Genomic DNA, 21,696 nt, shown 5'->3' on the forward strand with positions numbered 1-21,696 from the left:
CTTAGCAACAAAAAACTGGGGCTCAGTTGTGGTTGTCAGTCAAAGACTACCTGTATGTTCCCTTAAAATTAAATAGAACTTATTTTTGAACACACAAGCATGTAACTGCACTATGAAATTGGCTTTCAGAGCCAAATCACGCCACCATTTTACTGACACTGTCTAATCTTAAATAATTTCCTGTAGACTAGGAAATATAATAAAGGGGACTAATATGTTTATTTCTTTATCACATTTGGACCCTCAGGGGAAAAAAGTCTACAGCAGCGTAGGCATTTAAACAAAATAAGACCATCAATTTAAAATAATAAATCTAAGCAATACATAATAATAAAACTACTTAAAAACCATTCAAAGTCTCTGCGTAGGCATATGTTTCTGGATCCTCCCACTTGCTTTGCCTATAAGTTCATCTAATGGCTGGCAATGGGGATCTTGAATTCTATTTTATTTATTAAATTTCTCACTTAGCTGAGTTGGGTGATTTAAAACAACACAATATATAAATACCTGAATAAAAACAGACATTTAAAACAGAGTTAAGAAAAAGTTAAAAAGTAAAAGTAAAAATCAAAGTTAAAAAAATTCAGAAGGCTAAGAGGTTAAGAGAACAGTGGGAGTGCCTTTAATCCACCAGTTATTCCCAGGGTTGCTCCACACTAATTGGAAGAGACAGGTCTTAACCCTCTTCCAGAAAACCAGAAGAGTGGGCCTTACTTCTGAGGGTAAGATGTTCTAATGGATGGAAGCAATAACAGAGAACCTACCAGTCAAAATTTCTATACTGATGGGATAAGCAACAGGTGTATTTACTCAATTTAGAATCACAACCTAAATGAGCAGTGGGATTTTATGCATGGACATCTGCACAAATATGATGCCCAGTTTCATATTTTCTGACACATTCCCAGCTTCATATAGTTAGCTTTCTAATTATATACAGTAATGGGAGAGTATATTAAAGAGTGTGCTGACTATTTAATACCTAGGAGTTTTATAAAATAACATGGATCTCAGACTTGTTCTCAGTTCGATTTCTTAGCCTAGTCCTTAAGAAACCAGAGAAATAACATTTGCTCTAACCCTTCACAGCCACCAAATATTTTTTTTTAAATCCATTCGATTGCCTCTGCAGTTACATCAGAAAGTCATTTCAAGAAAATCCTTCTGGAATTGAGATTATGTCCTAGCTGAAACTGTAGAACATGTACCGGAAAAAATGTATTTTTTTATTATAACAGTAAGAACAAGCACTACTTTAAATCAAAGTTCCAAGTAAGATAAACATTACGCATTGCAGCATACTCTTCTCTCGTGTTGACAAGGCAATAACTATACACAAAGCTAAATATTTTGTTGCTTTTTTCACAAATAGGTCATAAATAATTAAACTATACAGCTGATGTCATGTATGTTTTATTAATTATCATATAAAATTGTGAATGTTCCTTATTTGTGAACTGTGCAGTGGCCTTTGGATCTTGTGTGATATCTTTAAACTTGTCTGTCCTTAGTTTTAATCAAAGTCTGTTGACTGAATTTTAACTTCAATAAACAAAAATCAGTTAAGTTTCAGGGTTATATATGATCATTCTCCAACAATAATGTCAGTGGTATTTATGAGGATTGTGTTGACTCCGAATGTGTTGTGGGCTTCTTGGATTGTGACTCTGCAGCGCAGAAACTGATGGATTGCCAGCCTGCAGTTGGGAAGTTAATCCTGAAGGTGTTGGATCTAATGATGTAAGTTCAATAAACTACTTCCTGACTCTAAGAATAGAGAAAGGATCTAAACCTTAACCAAGGGTCCAGTCCTAAAACAAGATGGTCGTTAGGAAGAGTCTAGCCATCATCATCTGTGTAACTCCTTGAGCATTACTAATCAAACAAGGTCAATTTGCTATTTAAGGGCAGCTTTAAGGTTCCCTCTGGATTCTGTTCTGCTGGTTTTAAATTCCTACAGCCTCCAGGCTCCCTGCCCTGTAGACTGATCAGTAGTTTTTGACCTCTGGACTGGATTCAGCAAACTCCTGCAGTTCTGAACTTTTGACTTTCAGCTAATAGCTTGGGTGTTTTTTCCCTTTAGCTATTTCCATACACTGGCCTACTATGTTCCTGCCTGCAGGCAAAGAATTCTTTTACTAGTCTCTGCTTAATGTAAACTTTAATTTGCAACCTTCAGTCTGGGTTTTCTCTATTTAAGCACTAAACTGATTTATGGTCCAGTTAATAAATCAATTAGAGCACCACACTAATTAGTCTTGAATACTTATTCTTGTCTATTCACACAGCTCAACTTTACATAGAATTACTAAATATTTAAATTTCCTTTTCCAAAAAGCAATGAAACATTCTTTCAGATAACAAATTCATTAGTTAATTTGTTGAAACTTGAGACATTAATTAGTTTAGGGTTACATTACTGCACATATATGTAGTACATCTTGTATTTAAAAAAGAAGAATTTCAGCATATCCTGGAAGAGAGAGTATGGGGAAAACAGGTAATTGACTGGCTACTAGAATATAACTGCCGCAATATGTTATTTCCTTCAGTTAAATATTCAAACGGCAAGATTCAAAACACACCCACCCATGCAGATATAGAAACAGAGAGATAGTGAGTCTTGCCTTGGATACAAAGCCACTGAATCACCTCAAGCCAGTTACTTTCTGTTAAGCCCAGGAAGAAGACAGGCACTGAAAAACCTTGCCAAGAAAATGACAAGGACTTTTCTATGTAATCTCCGAGAATTGGACATGGAACATTTAGGTCTTGTCGCTTTTAACCTGCCAAAGAACTGTGGAGAGGGAAGGGTGAAAGAATGCAGACACTCCAAATATTGACCATGGGAGCCAAGATCCCACCAAGGACACTGATACAGGTGTCTGACAGAGAAGTAAACTGTTCTCAAAACAAATGGACAATTCATAATTAGACAATGTGACCAAACATTGGTAGGGATTGGTAAGGGTAGGGAGAAGGAGAGCTGTTGTTTAACTTTACAAGCATTGCGCAGGAAAAGTCAGAGTTGGTTTTGATTCTTCAGTGCCAAAATGTTGTATCTAATAAAGTTTTGGGATTTAAAAGTTCCTGAGAGTGTCTACTTTTCTTGAGTTCGCTAGTCAAACTGTTGATATTTGTAGTTTCTGAATACTATTCAAGAGTAGTCCCATATAGAGAATAGTGCAGTCATCCAACTAGGAGATCACCAGGGCACGAGTGAATGCATGCAGGGCCTCATGATCCAGGAAATTTACATTTTTTTCTTCTCCTCTTGGATGATCCATTGTATGAAGATCCTCCTATCATGACTGCCACTTGCTCTTCGAACAGACGTTGCAAGTCTAAGAGCATCCCTAGTAACTCCATCCAGAATTAAGAATAAGATTGTTTTAAGCTTTTATATATACAGATCTTTGATAAAAAATAATTAAGAAAGAATCATTGTTTTAGATTTGGCATTTGTATCTTTTAACACAGATATATATACATGCAATATCAATATATCCTTTGGTGTAACATCAAATGATATGTGATGATAAAGCAATTCCATCTCTATATTTATATCCAGATCCTCTTAACTATGTGACAGATTTGTATTGAGGGGTTACTTAAAAAAAAACTGGAAAAGGATTTAAACAAGTGGTGATATCTACTTATTTTTAAATCTTACCACTATAATTATTTATCTTCTCATAATTTCTGTAAACTTGTTTTTCCTTTTTTGCCCTTGTACAACCAGGTTTGACTTGCTACATCATTGTAAATTACCAGGTCTTTGGCTGCTATGCTATTCAGCATGTCTGGATTTCATGAAGTCCATTCAACTGCGTTTGTTTCTGAATGTGTACCTATTTTTTTCACATTTTCAGTCACTGTCCAAAGCCAACTCTATCCTGATGTTCCCCAATTTCCTCCTCTTTGGATTCTCTGCCTCTTTTCCAGCATTCCAGTATATAAATGCGATCTTGTCTCTTGAAGCAGAAAGCAAACTCCTTTTAAAATTAGTGCATAGATGTGTGGTTCAGCTAATTTAGTTACAGGTAGTACTTGTTTAGATATCCCAGTTGGGACCGACAATTGTCATTAAGTAATTGCTAAGTGAAAATCCAACTGTGTCTATGATCTTACTTAAATTTCCTTTGCTGTACAGATCCCCGAAACTTGTAAATGCAAGGATTGGTTGCAAAGTTACTTTTTCATAACTGTAACCACAAATGTTCACTAAACAAGGCAGTCACTAAATGAGGACTACCTCTACTTCAAACTCCCAGAATGGACGACAAAAAAGAAAAAGAGAGATCGGAACTATCTTTCCAAGGATGAAATAAATTATTTCTTCCAGCTTCAATGGAGTATCTCAGTGCCCAATTTTCACTTTTGTCTCTTCTCGGTTGATCCGCTGTATAACAAACATGAAGTCTGTTATAAAGTCTGAATATTTTTTTTCTTTATATGTTTCACATCGTTGGCAGGTCTGCGTATCTGTATTCTTCAAAAATGAAAGATTGGGGAAAGTACAATAAGCAACATGGTGAAGCAAAGACATATACTTATACATATACACATACATGAATACATACATACATACAATGACACTGATTCCAAATAACAAGATTTCTAATACAGTTAGAGTGGAAAAAAATATCATTTTTTAAAATCTGCAGTATGAGTTCTAAAACCATGTTTGTGAGTAGATAGCTCCAAAGGAATATAGGCAGACCTCAACTTACAACCACAATTGAGCCCAAAATTTCTGTTTTTAAGTGACATAGATGTTAAGTGAGTTTTGCCCCACTTTATGAGCTTCCTGCAGTTGATAAGTTAGTAACCCGGTTGTTAAGTGAATATGGCTTCCCCGTTGACTTTGCTAGACTGCAAAAGCTGAATGCATGACTTTGGGACACTGCAACAGTCATAAATATGAACCAGTTGCCAAGCATCTGAATTTTGATCACATGATCATGGGACTAGGTCGTAACCGTGAAAAATGGTCGTTACTTTTTTTAGTTCCATTGTAACTTGGAATAGTCACTAAATGAACTATTGTAAGTTGAAGACTACCTGTACCAGAATATTGAAATTCCACATTAGCAGAGTTCAGTGACTTAAGTTTTTCTTTCTGTTTCACACTACTGAAACAAACAAACAATCCATTTTACAGCTACTAACTTATTTATTTTTTTAGTTGCTATTTTTGTCCTGTAGCCACTTGCAACTTACAAAGAATTTAAAGCTAAATGTTTATGCTTGCCTAGTTTCTTACAGATTCTTAAATCCATTTAGACATTCTTCTGCAATTTACTCCTTTATCAATTCAATTCATTCCTGAGATCCTCTTAAAACAAAGTTGGACATTGTCCATGAACTAAATATAGTCTGGAGACCTTTTAGTTAATGTGTTGAGTAGTACAGGAACGTTAGGAGAGGATTATGGGGGAAGGATATTTAACTTAGAATTCACTTCAGTGCAGTTCAACCTATAAAATAGATCAACTTTACAAAAGGAAAAATGTGCTGGACCCCACTCTGTTCTTTGTGAAAAACATTTGTTCTCCCGCTCTGCTCTGCTTTGTTGTATGTGTATCACAGAGGAGAGGAAGCAGAGAATTTGATGTGTATAGTTGTGTTGTGAAGCCATTCTTTCACAATGCTCCAACTATCAGCTTCCATACAGAGGGCAGACAGATTTAATCAACGTCTTGTATTTCATGTACTTTGAAGTGGAATGTATTCATCCAAACTGGACTCATTCCATGTAATGCACCCAAAGTTTTGAATATGTATATTAAACTAGGATATGCAAATTATATTTTTCAGTGTTTGAACCATGCCAATTTTCAGTGGTTTGTTTCACCAGGTTGTTACAGTAAAACTTTCCTAACCCTACTTTTCTTCAAAGAACAATAGAAATATTTATCTTTCCATCTCCAGCCTAAGAAAGAGGTAATAATATTAAGAATGCCAAAGGAAAATAATCATTTGGTGGAATAAAATCCTGCTCTTATGAATTAAAGTAAAGGCTCTCTGTGGACTTTATTGTTAGCAAGAAAAGGGCCAATCTTATAAAAGGGAACATTCTCAGCTTCCTTGGAAATGGCAGAAAGACGATCATAACTTTATCTCTGATGTGTAGCATTCAGACATGCCTTCTGAAAAATCTAAATTACACTAAGTATGTCTACAATATAGTTTTATTGGTTATGTAAATAAATAAAAAAACAGTGTATACATGAAATTTCCTGCAAACCATTAACAGCTTACTGAGCAACCTGATCAAAAGCACAGCCAGAGCTTATATACCTTTGACCTACTACATTACAAGAGACAAGACAAAGGGAAAGGTATACATTACAACATGACATTGGAATATTTTTGATAACCCATCTGGACGACATTATTTCTTCTTCGTACTGGGCTGGCATCTTTGTGATATAGTCAGTGATTTATTTTTTTTTAAATGGTTTACTGGGCTATTGGTGTCTGTTGATTCTACACCTGTTGCCACTAAAAGTCAATTCAACTTGCTATGTATGTTTTCTTTCAAGAGCGCTTTTAGCACTCCATATACGGGAGTTTGTGGCGGGAAGGAAGTATCTTTTACTGACATAGCTGACAAATGATTTGAGTAATTTTGTAAATGAGGAGGTTTTACAAACTCCTTGTACACCAGTTCAATGCAATATGTGGACTTACCGTTTCAATGGGTAGTAAATATTTAACAAGTCTGACTATACTGTTCACACTATCATAAAATTTTCGATCCCCAAATTTAGATTCATACGACACTACTTCCATCTCAAGTTGAAAGCATTTCATCACTGATTGATTACAATAACTCTAGGGAAAACAAAATAAAAATAAAAATCAATACATTTCTATAAATAAATGTTTCTGGCCTCATTTGCATTCATTTGTATTACACTCCCTTCTTACTTATAAAAGTGGAGAAGTTATGCTTAGTAGAAGAGGGTATGTGTGTTTGTGTGCGTGTGTGTGTGATAGGAGGGGGGGCGCTATGTAGTGATTACAATGGTGCACAAAATCTGGAGAAATTCTGAAGTTCAGTTTTTCACTTATTTTTTAAATCTTCTTAAGTTACAATGTACAATTACGTGGAATGGACTTTAATTATAAACATTTATTAATAAAACCAATTCAGTCTGAACATTATATTCTACAGTTATATATGCTTGAAATAAAATATAAAATATCATGATTTGCCATCATCTAATTAATTGTTATTAATTACAATCTGATAAATATGCTACCATAGCTCATAAATTCTCCCATGTGGGAGTTCTAAAGCTTGAATGAAGTTGCTGAAATTATATATCTATATCTATATCTATATCTATATCTATATCTATATCTATATCTATCTATCTATCTATCTATCTATATCTATCTATCTATCTATCTATCTATCTATCTATCTATCTATCTATCTATCTATCTATCTATCTATCTATAGTTCCAAATAGACCTATTTCTCTTATAATTGAGAAAGACAAAATTGCTTATGAAAATAATCTAAACAGGCTGGCAGATATACACAGAAAAATTAGGACCATAAACAATCAATACAGTGGTTTCAACAAGTAAGCAACAGGCTCTTGAAAGACACTTCTAGTTAGTAATCTCATTCTCACATCATAGACCAAGTTTCAGAACACTTTCAAAGAATATCTCTTAGATCCCCAACCCCCAGTCAGTGGATCAGCACCAGTCCGGGGCATGCCAGAAACTGGGCTGCGCAAACAACCAAAGCCTCATCCGCAGGATGCAGACAGCACATGAAAACCCTCCCCCTCTGGTCTGGGGAAAACTTTCTCTCCACAGAACCAGTTGGACCTTCCTGCCCAAAAGGTTGGGGCCGCTATCCCAGAATACTGCTGTATTCCATAAACAGTGAAATATGATAAAAATACTACTATATCTAGAACTCTCTTTAGCTGTACTAAAAGGTTGGTGAATTGCAGATTTTAAACTGTCTACAATATACAGTATTTTAAGAACTATTCCAGTTTCAGAAAAATAAAACATACTCACAGGGTAATTTAAATCTGCAGTATATAAATAGGCATCGATCTAAGAAAAAAGAAAATTGTTAGGTAATCAGCAGTTTTAAAACACATTTCCTCAAACGTAACATTAAAAATCATTTAAAAATTGCTCTGCGTCTTAAGAACATTAAGCATCTAAACAGATGATTTGGAAACTGTTGAAATTAAAAGTAAAACCCAATTTTTCCAAACAATGTACATAGGAGAAGGCTAAAGGGTTTTCCTTTCAACAAATCTGCCTTACAATACTTGTAGAATCAAAGTTTAAACATGATTTTGGGAAAAGTATTCTTTGGTACATATTTTCAGAATTATAAATGCTTTAAAGTTTAAAATGTCTTGAGAGAATATAATATAGAAAGGTGAAAAAACTAAAATTAGTCATGACAGATGCACTTAAATATTGTCAGGAAATAACCCAAAGGTATTTTTTCAAAGGGCAATTTCCTTTGAAAATGTTTCACCTTTCATCCAAAAAGCTTTTTCGATTCTGACTGAATGGTAGAGAATGGAATAAAAATGTACTTTTGGAAGAACAATGAGTTAGGTGACTGATAATCTCCATAGATAGACAGGAAATAAGTTAAAATAGTACTAACATATTGGACTTTTGGTTATGCGGACATTTGTATTCATTTCTATTTTAAGTTACCTCAGGGCTGACTTTAATCCTTTCCAAATCCTTTAGCATGGCTTCCAAAATATGGCTTCTGGTGGCTGGTATATATGGTAGATATAAGCTTGTTTGAAACAGAATGGTTAACACAATAAACTATCAGAATACTTCAATGGTATCATAACAAAAGTAAATTTTATTTAAATCATTAACCATAAAGAAACACGTATGATCTCTAATACATTGTGAAATTGTATGTTAAATTGTGAAGGAATTAACAAATTATAAAGGAACCACTAGGCTAAACTGGCTCTTATTCATAGAGGGATTATTCCAGACCTAGTATATTCTATATACAATATGCATTCTTCTCAGATTTTTGCTTTCCTCATAATTTGGCCATAATATCATTTCATTTTAAGGAGTGAAGTTGGGTTAGTAATAGTGTACTATTCAACTTCTAAGATGCTTATAATGGGGGGTGGGGGTGGGTGGGAAAAAAGGATATGGGGCAGGATTGGGGTAATCATTCATCTGAACTTCTTGGGAAAAACAGCATCAAGAAAACAGTATACTTTTGCACATATTGCGAACGTGCATTTTATTGCACAATTTATACATTATAGATATGAGTGTGCAAAGTGATGGATACCCAATAGATAAAAAAAAAGGCAGCACTTTCCTTGACTCACCTCAGAATAAAGTAAAAAACCAGAAATTTATTTTTCAGATTTTCAGGAAGCTGAAGAACAGATTTCAGCACAGCATCAGAGACCATAATTCCTTTCTGAAATATTTCTTGCCCCATACTGGGTGAGACTGGATGAGACTGGATGAGAAGCAGTGATGAATACAATCCTTATCCTATATATTGCATGTGTTTAAAAAATATTACAAATTTAAACATATGAAACAAAACAAATATCACTTTTATCACTTTATTACTATAATTCTAATTAATTACTCACTCCTGGCATTGGCCTCTCATTTAGTAAGAACCCTCCTGATGCAGAGATTTCAATTTCCAAAACTCTCAGCCAGCATTCTCTTAAATTTTCTGGGAACTGAAGTCCACGTATCTGGAAGTCACCTTGGTTTGGAAGGCTACACTTAAGTGTACCTGAAAATTAAATGATGAATACACATTTGTCCATAATAATGTTTTTATCCATGATATATTTCATGATCATGATGACTTTGTTATGAAATGACTGAAACAAAACACCACATTTATTTCTTCACAGGTTCATCATCAGTGTGATTTGCATGGATTTTTGATAACATTTAGTGTTAATAATATGCAAAATTTCAGAAAGTCTGAAAAGGAATTAATATTTTTCACAAAGATGCTGGAAAAGTAAATTCTTCTACTGATAGTATGGAAACATATTATATAAGGATAATGAATTAACATTAGAATCCATTAATCAGAAAAACGTTGAAAGAGAGTATAGTTTGGTATTATGTACTTTGTAAAAGGGATTGATTTCTTAAATGTTTGTATGCAGCACCCTAATAAAGGTGGGATACAGATTAATTAATTAATTAAGTGGAATAATAGTAATCATTGTCATCCAATTAAAAATAAAAATGGGGATTTTCCAATTATATTTTACATTCTTAAGCGTGGAGTTTTTTCATTAACTTTATTTCAAATACAACCTTATGTGAGTTTCAAATAGGTCTTTATTAGTAACTTTAATTGAGATTAATTAGGTTTCCACTTAATTGATAGATCAGATGAGAGGAACTGAATTGTTTTCTTCACATTAAATTCCTTTTATATGGCAAGCCTTATTTATTTGATTAATCAACCATAAAGCCCGCAGTTCATATGTTGGTTCGCTATCTTAAGAAATAACATTTGATTTGTGGGCAATACCAATGCTCCAAGATATGGGAAGAAATAAGAACAGTCTATTCTCTTGAACAAGCAGACAAATTATGAATGATGATTACATTCCAACAGAGGAATGGGATGTTTTTTGTTCTTCTGATATTGCAATTAAGGCCACATTCTGCCACAATGGGACCTGGCATGCATTAATGAAATAAGGTTAGATGAGGAGTTGCAGCATTTGTGATGATTCAAGGTGTCAGGTTTTTCAATGGTTTCAACTTCATGGAAAGGGAGGAAAATAGTTATAACTATAGGAAACAATGTGTAGTAAAAAAAAAATAGTGTACCTATGGTTAGGATCTCTGTACCAGGAGCTACAGACTATGAATGCTTCTGCATTAAGTCAAGCAACAGGATTTATTTATTTATCTATCTATCTAACTATCTATCGCATGGCACGTGTTAGTCAGGAATCACCGAGGTAGCTGGCTGCCTCTCTGAAAGGAATTTTTTCAGGTGGTGTTATTTTTATCTATGGGACGCCTGAATGCCAATAGGCATTCGGGTGAGGTTTCTTTCTTGTCCCTCTGTTTATTCGCTCACGGGAATTGAACCACTGAGCTGCCGACCTCAGCGGTACGCAAGCCCAGCATTTTTACCACATGAGCCACCGCAAGCCCCTGAGCAATAGGAATTAACAGGACATTGGGTGTTCTGCTTGAAGATGAATTTCTCCTGAAGCTCCTACCTAGACCAATTTACTTCACATACTTGTGCTCAGAGATATCTATTTCCAGAACTTCGGGCCTGATTTCAGGATCTTATAGGTTTCTATGACAACCGTGGTCTTGTCTAAATATCTACCCCCAGACAGTCAGATGGAAACACTCCTGTTCTTTCCTTTAGAAATTGAAGTGTGATCTAAATACGGAAGACTTTATATTGACTCTTTTATCATTGCCAGACTATTTCCTAATATAGATGGGAATAGTGGGGACACACTGCCTCCATCATTTTTCCCATCTACTATGATAGGCATTTCCACTAAGCACCATATTGTTAACAAAATCACTGAAATTCATTGTAATCTTGACTTCATGGGATTCTAAGATAAATTTTGCAATATATTTTTAATATAATTCTTTTTCAGAATTTTAATTGCAAAATAATAAAACTAAACTGAGAGAAAGAAAATAGAATGGAAAGAAGGAATAAAGGGTTCAGAAAAAAGAAATAAATAAGAGAAAACAAAGAATATCATAAAGGGAGAAAGAGAATTATATAAATAAATGATTTCCAACCTTCATCATACCAAGTACCACAATTTAATAGCTCTTCATCCCGTACAAGGTTAAACAAGTAAATTTTCATCCTATATCCCATCCCTTGTCTATAGGCAAATCCATAACGTCAACTTTTTAATCCCAGTGTCAGCAAATGTCCATTAAAATATGTTGCTAAGTGAGACAGTTGTTAAGTGAATTTTGCCTGATTTTATCACATTTCTTACCATAGTAAAGTGAATCACTGCAGTTGTTAAGTTAGTAACATTGATTTTGTTTGCCAGGTCACAAAAGGTGATCACATGACCCCAGGATATTACAATCATCATGAGTCTCTTACCAAGTATCTGAATAACAGCAAACCTTTTAATGATTCTTTACAAATTCCGTTCCTTCACGGTTAAAAGGCTGTTTCAAACTAATTGTCTCTGATAAGAACGAGCCTTGCCAAAGTTGTGCATGGCTGCCAAGAACACAAGATAAAGTTACTAAGAAATATTTCAAACACAAAGTCTCCAAACACCAACCAAGATATTCCGAACGTCCACCAGGCTTGAGTGCAAAAACTTCTCTGCTTTCTGCAAAGAACTCCGGTTTCTCAGCTAGCTTTTATCTCTTAAGGGAGGGGCCATTACCTTGCAGCCTTACTCCCAAATCGTCCGTGCTGCTGCAGCTGCTCTTTCCTTCGAGCAGCCCTGCGCGCCTGCGCACTGGGCACCGGCTCCTCTCTTCCATCACTGCTGCCAGCCTCCACAATCTCCGAAGGCAGCATTCCACTCCCTGATGGTCCTGGCCCCATCCCTGCATCACACGCAGGCCCCTCATCTGAGTCCTCGCTCTCCAAGACCTCAGCCATCCACACCTGCTGCCGGCGAACCACAACAGAAGGACCCAGAAAACTAATTCTATGACGAACAGTTAAAATATCTGAGTATGTTAAATATACAGAAAAATAACTAAATATGTTAAATATATGATGATAAATTATTTTCAGTATTTTGTTAGAAATCATGGCTGCCAATGGGTAGCAGGAAGCAGAAGGGATTTCTATTTGCAAGAATTTGTCTTAGAATTATCTGTATTTACATGACCGAAGAGGTATTTAAAAAAAATGCCTACAGTCGGTGTTTGATTTTTTGGGACAGATAGTACAGGTAGTTTCCTTTGTGAGGACTTTTTCATCACTGTCATAATTGTGAACTGTCGCTAAATGAGGCAGTCATTAAACTTATAAATATTCAATCAAAGTTATGATGGCACTGAATGAATGGTGATTATGACTAGTCCTCAGAATTTGAGCCATCCAGCACCCCCATGGTCACATGATCAAAATCCGAGCACTTGGCAACTGATTCACTCTTATGACCAGTTTCAATGCTTTGCCATTTGCAAACTCCCCTGCCAGCAGCCTTGCCATGCTTCCCTTCCACTCTCCCTGTCCCTTCCTTACACCTCCACGTATTCTTTGTGGCCCTCACACACTCACTCACCCCCGCACGTTTGCCACACCTCTCTTGCCCTTATCCCCACATGACAGCAGCCACTATTTGCTTGCAAGCCACCCAGATTTGCAACTTCCTGTCAGCGCTCCCGCTGACATGGTTGTGGATAGTCAGCAGGAAGTTGCCTCACCTAAAGACCACAGGATTTTTTTAAATAATGACAACCCGAACTGCAGGGATTGCCATTGCTAAGCAGTGCAGAAATGGAAACTTCAGTCCCAACTGCCATTGTTGATATGTGGGATAAAAATGGCAGTTTGGGATCAGCGCTCTCTGCAGACAATAACTTAATAACAACACATTAAGTTTAAATGACCTTATACCCAAGTTGCAAGTCTAAGCACACTTATGTGGGAATAATTTCTATCAAAAAGAGACTTTCTCTTTATAAAATGTCTGTTAATCCTGCCAACTTTTGGATTATTTAAAGGTAATAAAGCATTTTAAAATGCCTGCTCAAAACAAAAGGAGGAACAAAACCTGAAATTTGTTACAGATCCTCATTTTCTCACATGAGGCAGTTAGATTAATTTAATCCCAATGGGTATTTCTTTGTGAAAAACAACAGCTTTTTGTGTATGTTAAATAAATCCTTTATTTTCCAGAGAACTATTGTCTAAATTACCTCTCGTGCATTATATTAAGATTCATAAGGAATATATTTGAGACAAAAGAAGCCATAAGGGACATCTGGTGTCGTTTCATGAAACCCTTTTTGATTGCTAAAAAAACAGCTTCTGTAATTTATTTCTATTGTTTTGTTTTTATACTGCTAATAAACATAACAATTGTTGCCTCTGTCTGATAAACACTTTAAAAAATAATACTGGCCTGCTTTTAGCACATAAAATAAAGCAGAAATTCAATTTGCAGCACATTTTGTGGTTAACGTACACCAAGAAATTTGTGAAAATCGGCAGAAATATTTGAGAGTCTATCACTTGTCAGGAGGAAATAGATATATTTAAATCATCATCTGTCCTGACAGCTTATTACCAGCAAGTGCTCATGTGCCATTACAAGCCATTGTGCTGTATTTGACCTTACAAAAGATTCAGCTACATTTCCAATTACAGCAGAGTGACTGCTTAAAGGTGGTGATTTATAATGAATATAATAGCAAAAACCTCCACTTGAATAGCTCAACAGTTACTCGCAGTGCAAAAGCTAGGAAATACTAATAACAAAGAGCTGCTTTTGACCAAGGCAGTATTATAACAATCCCTAAGGTCCTTTCCTTTTTTAGCTTAATTCTATACAATTTTCTCTACACACAGAGAGTCACGCTGGCTATAATAATGTCCGATCAGAAATTCTTAAAGCGAATCCAGAAGAAATAATTTATTTTTGAACAAAATGTTCTACTAGACCATGCTATAAATATTATTTAATATAAGTTAACTAAAAATGAGGTCATCTTGGTTTGTTATTTTTTAGATTTTTCAACGTACATATTTGTTTTAACATTGGGGTTTTGGATTAATTTTTCTTTTTTCTTTTAATCTTGTATCTGGTTATTTTTCCTTTCTCTTTATATAAGAGCATTTTTAAAAAAATACAAAAGAAATTGTTTAAATTTACCTGCATTAACTATTATCAAAAAATTGAAAAGAAGATTCAAAGGACTGCAAATGTTGTTCCATATTAATTGTGCAGGTGTGCATGCTAACCTGGTTTGATTCAATAAGCCCACCCTTTAGAACAGGGTTTTTCAACCTTGGCAATTTGAACTCCCAGAATTCCCAAATAGGGTGTGTGTGTGTGTGTGTGTGTGTGTGTGTTTAAACAGTTGCTGAAATGGTATCATGAAGTGTTTTATATTTCATCACCATCTTCAAAGGAATAATGTTACAGTGAGCAATGTGTCACCTAGTGAACTAATAGTTGAAGGTAATCTGTTCTGTGCCATACTTCTTGGAAGTTCAGAGGGAGCTGAGCATAAACCAAACCAAACCTCGCTTATGAACAATCTGGACATATTTCCTCCTTCTTGGCCTGTGAATTGTAGCTCTGAAGATGCTGTACTCCTTGTCCATCCACATTTCAAGCTTTTTTGAGACCCAGAAACTTGAATCTTCTCAAATTTGCTCACAACCCTCTTGCCATGGCTTCAATCCATGGTTTGATAATAAACTGATTTAAAACAAATGATATGAACCCTAAAACAGTATTACTTTTGGTTAATAAAAATGATCCCTTTACCAATTTTATCAGAACCTCTGAAAAGCATAAAACTATTCAGCTGTATAGAGCTGTTGGCCTCTTTATTTTGTAAAATAATGACATTTGTTTTTTAATAGTTTTATTTAAACATGAAATCCAATTATATTCCATTTATTCCCAACAGAGGTTCAGAGTAGTGACAATAAAACTTTATTCTAAAGCAAACAAATATAAAATACAAATCAACTGCATAGAAATACAAAATATGGTAATGAAAAATATTAACATATTAAAACACACATTGATTTTAAAAAGCAGACATCCGAAGATCTAAATATTCTAAAATGTAATCTCTTTAGGAAACCTGCATTTAAAAAATATTTTAAAAACTATTTTTGTAAACTGATATTTGATCTTATTCTATAATCTCAGTACTATCTCTGATCAGCACTTGGGCATGGAATGGTACATCCATTATATATTTTGTGGGAGCACAGAATTTCTTTCTTTATCTGAAGCAAAACTGTATTATTTCCATCAGGTAAAAGGAATAAAGAAAGGAAAAAAAACAAGTTAAACAATTTAAGAGATCCCATTTTAGACTTTCATCCTTTTCAGCCCAGCAATAAATGATAACACTGAATTATGTAACAAGATATCTGCACAATAGGCAGTTTTCCAATGCAGAAGTTTGGCTTTTTCTATCTTTCTATCCATATCGTAATGGAACTCTAAAAATTTAATGTACTGTACATTTTAAATTCCTCCAGTCTCCTATTGGACTATCATCAAATACAATCTGAAAAGAAAGCAGCATGAAACTTTGTTTATCTATATCAAATTTTCCCTTGAGTTTGTGAAATTTTTTGAAGAGTCAGCTAAATGAAAAATATTTATGCTTCACTCCAATACTTTAATTCCTTGGGGATTCCATTAGATTAAAATGCACTTATTACAAATATAACCAACCTATTAACTGGGAAGGGTCAAAAGGTATTGTTATGTCTTCACAATAATAGAAAAATATGTAATATTAAACAAGTACAGTACCAACATCATGGCTATGAAATTTTGTTAATGCATTCATACATTTTTGCACAAACCTATACTTCCACATAACAATAATTCCAATCTCTTTTCAGCACATTCACTCTTTATAGTAGGATATTTTTTCCTTCCAAATAATTAACTGAAATATCTACTGAAAAGTAAGAAGTGGACAAGAGTTTGGAAGGGCTGAAGAATCTCAAGCATAAATAATTTTGAAGGTTAGCCAATTTGAGAGAGGTGAGTTCAGAATGCAGACCTAGTTAAATTTAATGTTTCAACAGGATTTCCTTTTCTTTCCTTATCCAGTTATCACTTCTCCTGAATAATCTCTGCTCAGTTTTTCTCTGTTTCTATTTTTTCTTATCATTCCAATGAAGCTAATTTTTCCTCTATTAATCCTATTTTTTCCTTTCTGTGTATTTGTCTGGGTGCAAGTGATTTGTGCATATGTATGAGATAGTGCTTGATGCACAGAGAGAAGGAATCATTTAAAGATAGTCCTCAACTTCCAACCACCACTGAGCCCAAAATTTATGTTGCTAAGTGAGAAACTTGTTGAGAGAGTTTTGCCCCACTTTACGACTTTTCTTGCCAAATGTATTAAGTGAATAACTGCATTTATTAAATTAGTAGCATGGTTGTTTAGTGAATCTGGCTTCCCCATTGACTTTGCTTTTCAGAAGGTTGCAAAAGGCGATCATATTGGATACTGCAAACATCACAAATGTGAGTCAGGGGTCAAATATCTGTATGTAAATCACATGACCATGGGGATGCTGTAAAGGTCATAAGGGTGAAAAATGGTTCTAGGCCACTTTTTTCAGTGCTATTGTAACTTTGAACAGTCACTATGCAAACTGTTGTAAATCGAGGACTATGTGGTCTCCTATTATAATTACTATTAATATTTTGCCCAGTCCTGCCCCTTTTTGAAGCAGTCTTTAACAAGTGGAGGTGCACACATATGTGTATTTGTGTGTGACATATATAAACATTTTATTGGGTGGCTAATTTCAAGGATAGGACTGAGAATACTGTGTAGAAAGTTAGCACTCACCTCTCTCCTAAAAGAATGAAATATTCTAGGAAATATTAAAAGGGCAGAATATTATATTTCCCTGTATGAGAAAAGAAGAAACATGTTTTTAGAGACAAAGCATCTCCCTGCATCTCCCTGCCCCCCACTTCAGCTCCAGGTTGATGGGATTAAGACATGGCCCTCAGGACTAGCCCCCTACCCATCTAACAGCAGGGCTCCCTGCATTGAGAAATCTCTGGGGTATCACATCAGCCCACAGTGCAACCAAACTTATTTCAGAACAAACTAGGATTTTCACATGACCCACTACAGCAGCCAATAGGATATCTGCCCTTGCTACCAGAACAAGAAGCTCAAAGGCCGAAGAGTGAGTGAGAGAGAGAGAGAGAGAGAGAGAGTATCTTACCCAGCACTTCAAACCTGTGTGGTCCTGTCCACCATTAAACCATCCTTCCAGGCACTCTCCATGTTATCAGTCTTTCTTCCCACTTGGAAGTGAACCCAAATGGACATTTCTTCCAACAACTCTATCTATCTATCTATCTATCTATCTATCTATCTATCTATCTATCTATCTATCTATCTATCTACCTACCTATCTATCTATCTATCTATCGGAAACTTTTAAATTCAGGGTCATTTTCCTTTTAGGATAGAATAGAATATGTATAGATTTATATATTATATTAACCACCTGACTGTGTCCACTATATTTATATATATGTCCCAGGATAATGTTGTAAGATCCAGTCTGGGTTGGTCACCGGGAGAAGTTTTGTCCTCTGAGCTTTCAGAGTCATGCTGGAGCCCATCCACAGGGAACTTCTCGGTATGCTTTTTGGGCTGTTCTTTGTATGGTGTTTATAGGGCGCCTGTCTAGCTTTTAAGATGTAGATTGAGGAGTTGATGGCTGACTAGTAAGTTTCTTTGTGCTGCTGAGCCTTTATATCCTAAGTACTTGATAAGTTGGAGGTAAATCAGCACTCCTGTTGATTGAAGAGGGCCCTTCAAAACAAATCAAAACAAGACTGTTTCCCAGGCTTGAATCACTTCCCTGGCTGTTTTTGTGCCAGCTGATCCAACAACCTCACTTAGAATGAAAGACCCAAGTATTTATTGTCTCCTGGTGTACTTATTAACTGGGGAAGCATAACTAAATTTAGTAGTGCCCTCTTCAAACTTAAATGTCAAAGAAATCTCTACTTATGCAAAAAGTAACCTTAACACTGGAGGAAGTAAGATAGCTGACTTCAACAATGCTAGCTGAGAAATTCTGAGAGTTGAAATCCACACAGCTTAAGTTGTCAAAGTTGAGAAACACTTAGCTAAGGACATAGAACTTGGGAAGTATCTGCAGGGCCTTTTCTACAATGGTGCCACTGGCTGCTAATCTCCAAGAGGACACTCAAAGTTCATGTATTAATCTTTTCCTGAGTTATTTCTATTGGGACAGAATTAAAAAATAATCTATTGCATAATTATTGCTTCAAACATTCCTTATAAGAGATCAAAGATAATACACACTGTAACATTCCATATCTATGGAATTAAACCCTAAATTTTAAATATATATTTTACAACTGTAACTTACCTAATCACATTTTATGGCTAGGAAAAATATTCTTAAGCCTGAATTTTGAATTCATCATCTGCTTGGTTCTTACTATACAACAGCTGCCACTAAGCACCACATATTTGCTCAAAGTAAACCATCCAGTGTTATTAAATATCTGTGAGTTACAATTTGACTTAAAACATTAAAAGCCAGCTGTTTAAATTAAGAAAACCGAGCAGGGATATCTGGTCAGCAGTAACCCAATTCCAACTTACTGAGTTTTACTAAAGGAGTTGGTTTTTTTTTTTTTTAAAGCGTAACTTACTTTTCAAAATCACTCGATCTGGCGGAAACTTTACCATTGGAAACAGGGAATGCCAAAATCAACAGAAATAGTGGCCGGGGGACGACTCCAGAAGAGGAAATCTCCGCACACAGCCGCCCTAATGAGAATGTAGCATAGTGTATTTATGATAATTTAGAAACGTTGGCAAGCCTTGAGCGGAAAAGAGGGCAGGGGAAGAGAGAAAATGAAAAAAGGGGCGACGGACGATCAGTTAGAGGAGAGGATTGCAGGGCGGCTTGATTTTTAACAGCAAAGGCTTGGCAACGCCAATCCACTAGAGTGACTGTCTGCTACACTGAAGGGAGGCGACAATATCTCCCATGGGATCCTGCTTCTTTCTATGGGCAGTGAAACTACTCGTCTTCCTGCTTCCTCTTCCCGCCAGTAAAGGGGCCCAGAAGAAGAAAACCAGCAGCGCAATTGCGGCGTCGCTGCCAATATATCGTGGGTCTCTCCAACCTTGGCCACCTGAAGCCTGGAGTCCTCCAGGCTTCAAGTGGCCAAGGTTGGAGACCCCTGGCCTGACCCTCACCAGCCACGCCGTCCACCCTACTCCTTTCGCCGGTCTTAGTCCGCTTCACCAAGCGGGCGGCGCGCCAGAAGGTTGGGGGCGGGGGGAGGAGATACCTGCCAAGCAGCCAAGCACGCAGCCACCTCGGCGTCTAGCGGCGAGTCCACAGCCTTCGCTCCCGGCCGAGACTGGGCATTTAAAAAAAAAAAGGAAGGAAGGAAGGAAGGAAAGGCAGGGAGGAGACGACCGGACCCAGCCCATTTGAGCCGCCGGCTCGCACGCAAGCGAGTGGGGAAAGGCGTTATGCGGAGAGATCCGAAGCGCGGAGAATTGGGAGGTGCCACGTGCCGCCGCATCATCAATCGCCCCAAGTTTCCACAGAATAATAATGATGATGATGATGATGATGTTGTTGCTTCGGGTATTTTACACAACGCGCCAAAAACTTTCGCCATGCCTTCGTTACATGCCGCCCCCCCCCCCTTTGGGGAAATATTTCCTCGGTTGAAGAGCGCAATTGCTGCAAGGCCATTGCAAAAAGGCTGCTCCGATCGGAAGCCAAAGAAGGGCCCGGAACCCTTGGCCGGCTCTCCCGACCGCCGGTGCAGCGGGGAGTGGGCTTAGTCGAAACCCGGGCCCCACAGCCAAGCTCACCCTCGATGCCAGCTAATTGAGGTGCGGAGAGGGATGGGTGGGCAAGGGCTGCAGGGTCAGCCGATCCCACACCTCACAACTGGATAAATTATAAACCACACATTTTAATCCTATTTAAATTTTTTATTGCATCAAATTGAGTTATAAAGTGGCGTTACCTACCTTTAAAAAAAAAAAATCTGGGCCTGCTAAATTCTGGTCCCTGGTGATACAGTGAGCTAAAGGCATCCTGGACTGGATCTCCTATTGTGCAATTTGTGTCATGGACTTAGTCATTTTAAATTCCATAAAATACCATCCAAGCAATTTCTCATCCTTCCCTTTTTCTGTCAGGAAGAACTGGAGAAAGCATGCTCTCCTCTTGGGCATCACTTATTGAGGCAATATAAAATTATTTTGGTTTAGACCAGAGGTCTCCAAACTTGATAACTTTAAGATTTATGGACTTCAACTCCCAGAATACCTCAGCCAGCATAGCTGGCTAAGGTATTCTGGGAGTTGAAGTCCACAAGTCTTCAAGTTGCCAAGTTTGGGGACCCCTGGTCTAGACCCTAGAGCAGTCTTGCTCAATTGTGGCAACTTGAAGATGGGTGGACTTCAATTCCCAGGATCCCAAGGGAATTGAGGTCCATACATTTTCCAACTGGCACTATTAAGAAAGATGGCTCTGGAGAAAGAGGCACGCAGAGGAAGCTAACAGCCACCCAGCCTGCTCATTTCTCTTGCCACTCGTCTGATAGCAAAGATGCTCAGTTCAATCATGCTGCTAAGAGAAAAAGTTCAGGCAACCAATTAAATGGTGAGTCACTGTCCTTTTAGCCAGGGGTCCCCAAACCGTGGTCCATGGCATGCCAGGAACTGGGCCACACAAACAAGCAAAGCCCCATCTGCAGGATGCAGCCAGCATGCAAAACCACACTCCCTCCAGTCTGCGGAAAAACCTCTCCACAGAACTAGTCCCCGGTGCCCAAAAGGTTGGGAGCCACAACTTTATGCCATATCTAGCACACTGAAATAGCCAAGTTTCAAAAGAGTATTACTGGTATCTCTTGGAAGTGCTATAAAATG

General features: G+C 36.7%; 1 protein-coding gene across 4 annotated transcripts; it reads right to left on the bottom strand.

The window, feature by feature from the left end:
- Positions 1-1,208: 1,208 nt before the first annotated feature.
- On the bottom strand, positions 1,209-20,279 carry IL15 (interleukin 15). 4 transcript variants are annotated; one of them, XM_087936114.1, is made up of 9 exons: positions 20,091-20,260; positions 19,443-19,560; positions 17,581-17,641; positions 9,654-9,805; positions 9,378-9,514; positions 8,722-8,809; positions 8,056-8,094; positions 6,700-6,843; positions 1,209-4,495 (listed from the first exon to the last, which is right to left on the bottom strand). In XM_087936114.1, the coding sequence occupies exons 4-9, from the start codon at positions 9,660-9,662 to the stop codon at positions 4,364-4,366; spliced, it is 549 nt and encodes a 182-aa protein (XP_087792240.1). In that variant the 5' UTR covers positions 9,663-9,805; positions 17,581-17,641; positions 19,443-19,560; positions 20,091-20,260; the 3' UTR covers positions 1,209-4,363. The 4 variants fall into 4 exon arrangements, with proteins under 4 accessions (XP_087792240.1, XP_026553876.1, XP_087792241.1 ...); XM_026698091.2 differs by lacking the exon at positions 17,581-17,641 and having other exon boundaries at positions 20,091-20,279; XM_087936115.1 differs by lacking the exon at positions 19,443-19,560 and having other exon boundaries at positions 20,091-20,172.
- Positions 20,280-21,696: the final 1,417 nt, after the last annotated feature.

Source organism: Pseudonaja textilis, chromosome 6 (assembly GCF_049901715.1).
Source record: "Pseudonaja textilis isolate UNSWEBS1 chromosome 6, rPseTex1.2, whole genome shotgun sequence".
NCBI lineage: Eukaryota > Metazoa > Chordata > Lepidosauria > Squamata > Elapidae > Pseudonaja > Pseudonaja textilis.

What these genes read in the sequence shown, in the direction of transcription:
- IL15 (XM_087936111.1), bottom strand. Translation starts at nt 20,235, where the DNA reads ATGGGCTGGGTCCGGTCGTCTCCTCCCTGCCTTTCCTTCCTTCCTTCC. An exon ending in GGATTAAAGTCAGCCCTGAG is followed by an intron (nt 8,095 to 8,721) that starts GTAACTTAAAAT and finishes CTTTTTTCTTAG; the next exon opens with ATCGATGCCTATTTATATAC. An exon ending in CTGCAGATTTAAATTACCCT is followed by an intron (nt 6,844 to 8,055) that starts GTGAGTATGTTT and finishes TGTTTTCCCTAG; the next exon opens with AGTTATTGTAATCAATCAGT.